This window comes from Aphis gossypii, chromosome X, assembly GCF_020184175.1.
Source record: "Aphis gossypii isolate Hap1 chromosome X, ASM2018417v2, whole genome shotgun sequence".
NCBI lineage: Eukaryota > Metazoa > Arthropoda > Insecta > Hemiptera > Aphididae > Aphis > Aphis gossypii.
The window spans coordinates 47,673,660-47,685,725 of record NC_065533.1 but is presented as its reverse complement, the minus strand read 5'-3'; the positions used below and the strand labels follow the sequence as shown (position 1 = coordinate 47,685,725).

Here is a 12,066-nt window from a genome sequence, read left to right as displayed (position 1 = left end):
ATAGTGATGTATAAGATTATAATAGTGATTAAATAAAAATTAAAAAATACCATTTTATAATTGTACATTTGTAATATTTGTCTACTAGCATGAAATGTGATGCGAATAAAACGATTTGTGAATAATCCAAAAAGATAACCTACTGGATTGTGTTTGTTTATCATACGCATTACATTATAACTTACAATACTTATATTCATAATTCCAAGATATCCAAACCCTTGAAATGGATAATAAAACAAGTTAAATATGAATGATAAATCCATTTTTTTTTTAAACACACAATTTAGTACCAATGGTCAGATATTATAATATGTCATTTCATTTTACTAAAAGTATTTTTCATCACATAATAAATTTAGTTCATAGTTTCTTTTTTTTTGCGTCATTACAAATGTGAGCTTTTTAAAGTTATGCATAGAATAAACAATCAGTAAATCTACAAGTGTTAATAGGTATATAATAGTAATTTAGATAGCTTTTCGGCTAGCTTATTTTTAACAACTAAACATTAATTTTGTCTGATTATTATAGAGGATGATAAATATTCAAATTAACTTTATTGAATGATTATCTTAATATAACAGCAAGCAGCAAGTCATTTCTTATATTAGGTAACAAACAGACTAATATAGTAATATTTCAAATAAATCCAAAATTTGAATTAATGTTTTAATTTAAAATATTATTGACGATTGTATGAATTTATACTTTTTAAAGCTTTACATATCATGTTGTTCGGTGTTCCTATTCCTCAAATAAGAATAAAAAAATAAAAAAGATCTATAAAGGGCCAGTTATCTTTATAAGAATTAAAAAAATAAACGAAAAATGTTTAAGAAATTATCCTTAAATTTTGTTCAGATTATTCTAAAACTTAGATTTTTTAAATTTACTACTAAAGTATCAAAGTAATCAAACAGTTCATGATCATAATCTGTAGCCGCTCATTTCAATAATAATTAAACCATTTCATTCAATTCCCATTTGATTAATTATAAGGATTAATAATTTATTAGTTTATAATGTTTATGATTATTTTAAATGTAATATATATATATATAAATACATCATCAATCTAAAAATAAATACAAGATTTAACGGTTATCGTCTTTAAAAGATTTCTTTATGTTATTTTTTAAGAGAGTATGTTAAAACTAGTCTCTGGTTGGTTTCTTTATAAATTGCTGTTGCAGGACAACACATATGCACTAATAAAACAATATAGACAATTACATTAATTAAAAAACTAAGTAATTATTCAAGTCACTGTTATTTAATAAAATATACTATTTCTCAGATTAACATAATTTATAACTTACTAACTAACTATTAGTAAGTATCTACCTACATAAGTATAATGCCTATATAATATAAATATTCAAAAAATAATTATTTAATTATAATATGTAGGTAAGTTATTTAGGATTTTTTAGTGCAAAAACATTTTATTTTTATCAACAATATAAATATTAACTTACAGCTTACTTTTCATACTTCACATACCTAATCACATCGTATTATAATTAGTACATATTATTGCTGATTTTTTTTTTTTGGTAATGAAATAAAAAATAATGACATATTGATGAACTTAACTGGAAATTAAGTTTCCATTGACCCATTCAATAAATAAATATAACATATTAAATATAATCAATTAAAGAATAAAAATAAAAACCCATAAAAAAAAGCCCACAAAATAAAAAAAACACAGAATAAACTCATAGTTATTTTAATGTTTAATTTTAGCTTACTATTTACTTGCTACATGGGGGTCAAGCAATGTGCAAACAGTACGGCCCTCGTGTAGCGGTTATACGTGGAAAAAAAAAGCTTACTATATACCAAATAAGAATTTTTAATTTAACTTAAAATAGATGAATGTATAGTTATGCAACAATAATATAAATTAAATTTTTACTTTGCTGCTTAAACAAGTCAATATGTCAACAATTTTATCAATAGTTGTTAATAAAAATAAAAATACAATTTATTGAAAAATATATTATTCACTAGAGCAGGTACTTTGATAGTGTATGTGATATTATATTTGGTAGTATGATCTACATGTTGGGTTTTGGAATGTACTTTAACATGTATTTAGTGAACAATTGCTATAAAATTATCTGAAACTCTAAAATTTGTGTTTTATTTTTGTATTTTTTTTACTTCTTATATTTAAATAATTAATCATAAAAATTAGGATTAAAACTTCAAATAAAAAAGACACTTGTGATCAATTTAACAAGATGTATGATAAAAATTATAAATACTCTTTGTACTTTACATTTGTCATCAAAACTTATTGAGGCTTTTGTAAAACAAATGACAACTTTGAACACAAAATTCTGAAATGACGTCCCTATCAGTGATAAATACCAATAGTTTATTTACTACTTAAACTCATGTATCATAATTAGTCATGACCACTTAAAGCCTAGAACAATAAAAAGCTTAAAAGTTAAGTACTAAATTACATTTTGTAATTTTTACAAATTAATTAATGTGATCAAATTTTAAAATGTTGTGTGATATTGTGATAACAATAAGATGGATTCTTATATTTTACGCCCATATACCTATAAGGAATTCTATATATTCGACGGAAAAAGTAAGTTATCACTTGATGATATCGTGAATTTGTGCCTAAAATCCGTGATAGTGATTTTTATTTTTTATTACAACAATTTTTTTTTACTAAATGTAGATTATTTATGTATTAGACTTCAGTAATCAGTATCAGTTGTCAGATGTCAGAAACTATCTGCGTAATTGCAACATTTATTACGCGATTCATTAGTTATTAAATCGGATGTGTGTTGTACTACTAAGAGAGAAACAAATCGAAATTCATGATTTATATTTAATGTGTTTGCATACACCATTGGAATTAATAGCAATCAGTTTGTTATATTTTAGAAACCATACATAATATACAGAACACTATCATAATGGCCGTGGAAAATTTGAAACAGTTTGTTTTTCGCAACAAGGAAGTTCTTATGTTTATAGTAGGATTTGGAGCAATGCACATTGGCTGGTATAACTTGCAACGTAACAGTACCTTGAATAAAGCAATAGCAGCGTCTCGTGAAAAAGAAACTATTAAGGTAAACATTGCTAGATTAAGGTGTATTTATATAACTCCTTTTGATGTCTTGAAGAAGTGCACACATGGTTGGCATGTATTTTATTTAAAAATATACCTACTATGTTACTTAATGAAGTCTGGAGTCTGTGTACAATCATTTGGAACAACTCCAGAAACATATTTTCAAAGCATTAAGCACATTAAAGAATAATTTATAAATATTACCTGTTGTATAAAAGGGTGTGTATTAAATAAATAGTTATATTACTGAATTAATTTCAGATGAAATAATAATGAATAACAAAGCTTAATTAATAAACAATAATAGGTAGATAGTTTTTTAATATTATCTAATCATTGTCCTGTTAAACCATAGCTTAATTATTGCAATGCTCAGTTGTTCCCAGAATTATTCTATATATGCTATTACACCATGATCTATAATAAATTATTATTAGGTCCAACAATGTATATAATATACCTAATATAAAATATTCCTTACTTATGGTTTATTTCCAATTATTTTTAATTCATTTTTAAAGCATAGATTGTATATCAAGTTAATCTATTTTAGATATTTTGAATGGTCTACTAAAATTTTATTGATAGTTTGTCAGGTAAATTTCCAATCTTATTGTTATGGCGAAACTAGATTGCTGTAAATGTTCAGCATCTATTTATTAAGGTATCTTAAGTATAAATTATAATACACACCTAGTAATATAACATAATATTTATTTTTATTTAATTATACAAATCTTAATTATTTTTTCTAGTTCTAATTTTACAGTTTTTCTTTGTTTTATAAACAATAATAGAATATATTTTTATATTTTTTGACAACTATAAAAACGTTTAAAGACGAGGTTGCCAGAATTTTGACAGGGTAGTGAAGTATCTACTAAAGATTTTCAAATATACAAAAAAATTCTTAATTTAATTTTCTACTAATGGTATACATGTTCATCTACATTTTTATAAAATTACAAAATATGTTTCAAATTTCCAATATTATATTAATTAAAAATCTTAGATAATTTAAATTTAAATATTACATAATTTGTAAAATTTAATTAAATTTTTAATTCAAAATTTTATATTTGTCGAGATATTTGTTATAATTTGACTGACCATTTTTTTTTATGGAAGTTTGATAAAATTACTATTTTTTATGTTCAAACTATTTTAATTTGTATGCATAGGTATACTATATGTGTTTTTCTTTGAATATATCCACCATCTTATTTTTTTTTTTTAATTTAAAAACTTATAAATACTAAGTATTATTATAGAATCATAGTTATTAAGATAATATTTGAAAAATACTAATTTAATAAAAAGTTATTGTTGGGATGGGAATATTGTTCATACGCAAATTTATGATTTTATTTATTTTGTTTACTTTAAGGAATATAATAGATTAGAACGTGAAATTAAAAGTAATTGGTCAGACCAACCATCTTCACAACAACAACAGCATCAACCCCAAACAGCTAGTATAGTATTAAGTTCAGCAGCTGCATTTACAGAAAAATCTTCTAATACTCATTAATTATACATGTATTTATTATAATGAACATAATAAACAGTTAATCTGTTATTTAATTTTGTATTTATGACAATGAATAGTTATTATAATATATATATATTTCTGTTTGTGAAAAATATAGGAATAGCTTATTTTTAGACAGCATCTTAATACTAACAGAGACTTAAAAATGTAAACTAATTATATTTATTATATTGTGATATAAAAATGTTATCTAGTCTCTAAAATGATAGTTACATAAATATTGTAAGAGGTTGCTATTTAATATGCTTATTCATTCATGTATATAAATGCATAATAAGTTATGTAGTAATTAAAATTCTTTTTGTCATTGAATATTGTTACTTATTTTCTTTACTGATACATCAAGATATTATGAAAATGTTAATATCTTAATAGATTTATAGATTAGAACTATTTTGATGATTTGATAGATAATGTAATAAAATATATCTAAGTATTAAAAAGATACTTTTTATATTTATATTTTAATTATGTTACAGTATATGGACAGTACGGTATTTAAAACTAATAGTTATATTATAAATAAATAAACTTGAATGTTTCACTTGTCAATTCAAAAGGAAGATAAGAACAAACTGAACAAATAAACATTTAGAAAAATCCTACTTTTCATTATTAGTTAAAAATGTAAATGTTCCAATTTTAAATTTAAAAAACCCTGATGGATAGACCCATGTAATTTATTAACATTACTAGTCTTGTTAGTTGTTACTATTTTATTATGTATTCAAAATACATATTTAAATACTTAGTATACTTTTATAAATTCTTAGTACTGTTATAAACTATTATTTTAGAAACAAATGTAAACTATTAAAATACAAAAATATTGGTCTTGTTTTGATTTAATGTTCATTAAAAGCAATCACTTGCAATGATGACTTTACAAAACTAAATAGGTATAAAAAATTTTAATGACTTTCAGAATCATAACTTCTTACTTCTTAGTGAAGTGTGCATATTTATGGTAGTATATTATTAAATCTATTAAATTGTATGTAATAAATAATAATTTAGGTATTGATTGATAATTTTGAATTATTTAACTAAATCATAATATTCTAACTGTCAAAAAATGTTTGAATTTAAAATTGGTGTTATTGTAAATTAAGTATGTATATATTACTAACAAAGCTCAGTCACTAGTTGAAACTCAAGGCTAAATATATTTATAAATAAACTAATATACTGATGTCTTACTCAGTATAATTAAGTCATTTTAAAGCTAATACATATTTATTAATCATACACAATAAAAGCTATAAAGCATAATTTTATTCTTACTTAAATTTGTTGGTTGCATATTTTTTTTCTAGTGATAGCATTTTAGAAATCCTTGCTATCCAAACAATGAAAGTTAAGCAAAATTTTAACTTTTTTTTATTTTTTTTTTGTGTTTAAATTTAATTAAATCAATGTTTTATATTTAAATATTTTCTAACAATTTTCTTACATAAAGTCAATTTATTTCTCAAAGTATAATACATGCTACATTATGTAAGTATTACTATAATAGTATTATAGTAATAACTAATAGTAGTTGTAAATGTCACAATTGATACCTACATCATAATGAGTAAACCTTAAATAAATAAATAATAATTTAAATAAATATTAATAATTTGTTTAAATAAAGTATAATTTTATATTTTAAAGTTCAAACAAATTTATAATTTAATTATATATTATAATTTTTACTGTCACGATTCACGGTTTGTATATTTTGGGCAGTATAAAATGTTTTAAGTAAAAACACGAATAAAATTTCAGTATTTATAATAAATCACACACGGGTTAGGATCAATCTAGATATACGTACACCTAAATTTAATAAAATTGTTATCGTCCAATTTCTTGAAAAATGTTAAATATGTCATTGCACTGAAACGGCTAGATTGAAGAATACTTAAAAGTCTGAGGAAATATTTTCTATTTCGATTGAATCGAAAAAAAACAAGTTTTAGACTCTGACAAGGTGTGAATAATTATTGGGTGTGTACCTAATTTGTTGGGACATGGAAACCACAAACACGTTTTGTTGTTTTATAGTTTTGCGCGTTGGAGGCACAGTGAATGTCACTTTAGTCACCGGACACCGTTTATAATTTACTTGCGTTTTTACACCATGTTAAAATATAAAAATAATAATAGGTATACTTAGATAGTAATACTGTTGCTTACTTACAATCCCTTAAAAATAGTTCATTTTCAACGAGACAATATTTTAGATATTAATATTATATTATCTCTTAAAACGGTTTCTCATCAAGTTATATAAAAATGTGCGAGGCAGTGGCGAAGTGTTTTTGTGCAGTAACTATAGGTATTAGCTAGCCTCCCTCCTCCAAACAGTCCAAACACTATAAATTTAATCAAAAGTAGTTTAAATATTTAGAAAAACTTATAAATATTAAAGTTTATAAACTACGAATAGTTGTAAGTAGGTACTAATGTACTTTATAAATTAATACATCTGTACTTATATATTCTAATATTCTATACAAGAAAGTAGTATGAATAATAATATACAACAAATAATTTGGTAACATAATAATATAAAATTACATTCTTGTAGTAATTTATTATTTTATTTATAGATAACAATAATATATTTATATATCTATGGTCTATGGAGTATATCATAGTAAGATGTTTTAACTTATAACATTATCCAGCGCCACAGTAGTGGCGCGAGCTAAGTAAAATAAATTTAAAAAAATAATAACTGCACGACGGACGGTGTGTGTATATCGAAGCAAAAGTTACCCATTTAAACTGTGTAAAATTCAGACTAATTTTTTATATGATTTAACTAATTTTTTAATACATCAGAAATATTTTGTATAACGTGCTTTTGTAAAAATCATCAAAATCGTACTTATAGAAATTAAGTTATAAATGAAATAGTGCGAACTTTTTAATGGAAATTTATATTAAATTCAGAATCACGGCAGCCATTTCTGGCGTCGTCGTGGGTCGTTGTCATAATAACAAATAAAACAAACATCATCATTATAATAAATAATAATTTGTATTGATGATAAAAATTAAAAATTAGTGATAGGTATAACAACAAAAAACCCTTTGTAAACTATGCGTAAAAATGACCAAGTAAAAAAAAAAAAAAACTTTAACCACTAACCACAACAAAGATGTGATATCAATGATATCATGAATAATTAATGCTAAATTGTTAAGTATATAGAATTTAAGTAAACTTATTTTGTTTCAAGAATTTATTTACTTGGCGAGGAATTATTTTTTAAAGAAACAAAGTGTGATGAACAAAATAATGAAATGGTGTTACTTGTATCTTTGTTATAATTATTGATTTTACAAATTATGTAATGATGTGTGTATTGTGTGTGTACCTATATACGTCTATGCATGATTATTTTTTGTAGGTATTTAACATTCTAACGACACTTTTTAGGATAGAAAAATATTTTTTTACATTAAGGGTGATGTTGGATAGTAAATTTGATTTAATGTGGTATTTTGTAGAGATCAAAAATAGTAAAAGCTTAAATTCCTCTACATTTTTTTAGCTATAAAACACTAACCAAATATAGCAACAGAAAGACGGGAATAGGTATTTATGAAACATCAGTTTTCGATAATATAAGTATTAATTTCTAGTTATTTTGTTGTTGTAATTCAAACAATATTAATATTAATAAAAATACTAAACAATATTTAAAAACGTCTACGGACTACGATTAATATTGTATAATATAATATAAAAAATATAAAACATTATATACAAATATAATGAATCGTAGTCCGTAGACGTTGAGACTTTTTATTAACAGATTTAAAGTTTTCACTATATTTAGAGTTTAGACTAATTTTATATTTATATTGATAATCAGCTCACACCATTCTACGTAGTACGTAGTGCGTTGATATTAAAATAGAAGTTAACAACAAATAATAATAAATTATAACGCAAGTACTATAATATTGTCTATTAATAAATTCAGGGCTGGATTGTCCCCGAACTATCTTACAGAAGACAGTAGGTCGCTTTCCTTGTCTTTGGGTCACGAGTCGGGGTCTGGTACTCTGGTAGTCTTATTAATAATAAATATCTGGAATATCTAGTAAGTATACATAAATATAGCCTATAGGTATATATTTATTACAATACGATTTGTTGTCTTCCAGCAATAGACTATTGCATTACTATTCTATGGTAATGAGAGCATGATAGGAAAAAGTAAATATATATTAACGGGTTACGGGCAGTGGCGCAACTAGAGTTCAAATCTTGGGGCTGTTAAAATGCTAAAATGATGAATCTCTTACAAAGTCGTGAGGTTCAGAGGTTCTCTGTCCTTATACCCTCCCAACTTTACAGAGTTCTAGTATTCGGATTAGGTATACTATTATTATATTCACAATATCATTTTTGGAAAAAAAATTTAACGTTATTCATTTTTTTTATTACCTATAGTATTTGATTATATTATAAATTCTACAGTATCAAACATAATATTTATCAAAATTTACAAATATGTTTAATATTTCTTAAGAAACAATTTCATTAGCTAGGTCTCTCTCAATATTTATAATACTTAAATTAGTAAAGTACTGCTGTGTATAATATGTTGCCAGCATATAATATAATATATTTTATTAATCAGCGTGCAAAACAATTAATCTTAATCAGAAAACACGCTTTCAGTATCCTTAAAATTATAAAAAAATCAAGTATGCTCCATTGCTCCACATTTAATCAAAAAAGTAAACGAAGCTTTTATGCTGATTTCAACAGAAAAATAAGTAAAAAAAAATAGAAAAATAAGTTTTTATTAAGATGTCTTTGATAAATAAAAACATTTTTTGTTACTTTTATTTTTAAATTATTATACAAAGTGACGTATAAGTTTTAATATTTATTTAATTTTTTACGAGTTTTAAGTACAAATTAAGGTAATGAATAATCACTAGTCACAATATAATATGTTTTAGTTTGAATAATAAGTGCAGTAATTAGGGTAGGTACTAGGTAGGTACCTACTGTTTTTTATATTCCGTATTACCCGTCTTCGTTCAGTAAACATTTGTTTAAATGTTATTTTACTGAACAGATGATGTAATCGGAGTGTTCCTATTTTTATATTTTACTTTTACCTGCTTTAGTTCTAAACATTATTATAATTTATATGATGTGTACAATTATTATTTCTACGCTCCCTTACCATTAATTATACTAAATTTCATACTCTTACATAGGTACGCACAATATACTTAAATAGAGCTACCTACAAAGATTTCTCTCTTTGCATATTAATTATTAACATGTAGGTAGATATTAGATAATTATTAGAATTTAGCAATACTATAAAATAAATATGCGTTGATTTTGTTAAAAATTAATCTAATGTTTAACTGTATAAGTGAATTATAATAACAGAAAAATTAAATGATATACAGTTGGTAAAATATTATAAGAAATTGAGTTTGATATACAGTGATACAACAGTCTTCACTCAAAAGTTATTTGAATTATAAATGATTTATCATTCGATTCAAGTTAAATACATGCATTGGCGAGCTACTCAATTATTCAATGATGATTAACGAAGTACGCTCGAAAGTCCAAATCTGCTATAGGAGTGAGATGAGTACCTAAGTTTCTTGCTTTTCGAACATTAATTATACCTATGTAAAATAATATAGGTATTATGCTGCACTCGTTTTTAAACAAATACTGCAAGAAATATAAGCATCAATCGTGGACGTGATACTGCGACAAAATCTGTCATTCGCGACCAGAACTTTTTAAAAAGCGTATGAATGCCTAGCTCGTTGGCGTTATTTCTGATTTTAGTGATTGCCACTTATTTCAGATGCGATTTTTCTTCTATCCGGAACATATGAAACAATAATGACGTCCAGGTTTTCTATTAATCTACAGTGGTTTCATTTTTCATGTTTGCATTGAAATTTGAAACGTAATATTTTACATAATATTTTAACAACGTGATCCGAGCGTACCTAACAAAAGTTCTATCAAAGTTGTTCATGACGTACCAATAGAAATCGTATAATACGATCAAAGCTAATGGCTATTAGCTCACTGCTATTATCAGACACTCGTGTCTCATTGAAAAGTTATAAAATACCCATTGACTTTTCTCTTCGATTTCAAAAACGGAATTCGCATTAGTTTACTCTTTCAGTAGGTACCGCCATAGCGTATTGCCTAATCATACAATTTATTAATTCGAACAATTGCATATATGCGCGTAAATTAACATTAATATAACACATCCGTTTTGTATCATACGTATAATATCCACTCAAGCGTTAAAATTGTTTCAAAAACAAAACTAGAGATGTCGTAGGATACGCGCACGAGGGTTTGAACATTTTTCGGATAACCGTTGAGTAAGACACTTTGATGGGACAAAGTATTGTGTACCTACAATAGAAATCGTATCGAGTCGTGAGCTGCGTACGGATTTCTCGGCGAAACAGAAAAGAAAAAAAAAGTACCTACTAAATAATAATAATAATAATAATATCGTCATTGGAGCACATAGCTATATTGGTTCGGTGGGTATAATCGGTAATATACAAATATTGGCAAAATCGACAGACCGTGCCCACCGACTGCAACGACGAACGGACGCATATTTTTTTACCTACGCGCGCGCCGCCTTCGCTAAACGACCGGTACGGCAATGCGGTGATAAATGGTAATAAGTAATAACCCGCAACGACGGCGGCGGCGGCGGTGGTCGGCCGTAAGTCGTGTGTTACGGTCGCGCACACACGCAAGACTCGGCTGGGCGGCCGGTGGGGATGGAACGCGCGGTCGTTTCTTCCGTGCCGGAACGTTTTGTTGCGTCGAAAACGCCCCCGGGCGGCGGGAGGGATATTGCGGCGGCGGCGAGACGTGGGATATGATTGTCGTTTTCCTTTTTTCTCGCTCTCGCCGCCGCCGTCGACCGTCTGGTCGTACTATCACTGAAAAGAGTACGTAGCGAGCAGCTGCTGCTGCGATATCGTCCGTTCTCTTTATCGCTTCCCTCTCGGCAGGCTCTATCGCTGTTCTCCCACTGTTTACAAAAATTTACAATAGACGTAAATAATAATAATAATATTATCTCATCGATTCGAGAAACTCGAATGCACACACACACACGCTCAGACACGCGCACGCACGTACCGACACGTCGTTTCGCGCAACACGGGTCAGGCGGTCTGATGTCTGGCCGCCGCCGCCGACTGACGCGCTCCAGCACTCCGAGCGCGGCTGACTGCAGTCAGCGGCGGCGGCGGCGGCGGCAGCTCTCGCCCGCCAAGCGCGTCGTCGACTGGAGGCAACGGAGTCGCGACTGGGCGGTGAAGGGAGGTGGGAAAGGGGTATCGCGCGAGCTCGCTATCA

The 12,066-nt window shown here is 26.9% G+C and overlaps 1 protein-coding gene across 1 annotated transcript; it reads left to right on the top strand.

Annotated features, from left to right (window-relative positions):
• Nucleotides 1–2,632: 2,632 nt before the first annotated feature.
• On the top strand, nucleotides 2,633–4,981 carry LOC114132134 (uncharacterized). The gene is made up of 2 exons (XM_027997523.2): nucleotides 2,633–3,113; nucleotides 4,503–4,981. The coding sequence occupies exons 1-2, from the start codon at nucleotides 2,955–2,957 to the stop codon at nucleotides 4,644–4,646; spliced, it is 303 nt and encodes a 100-aa protein (XP_027853324.1). The 5' UTR covers nucleotides 2,633–2,954; the 3' UTR covers nucleotides 4,647–4,981.
• The last annotated feature ends 7,085 nt before the right edge of the window (nucleotides 4,982–12,066 follow it).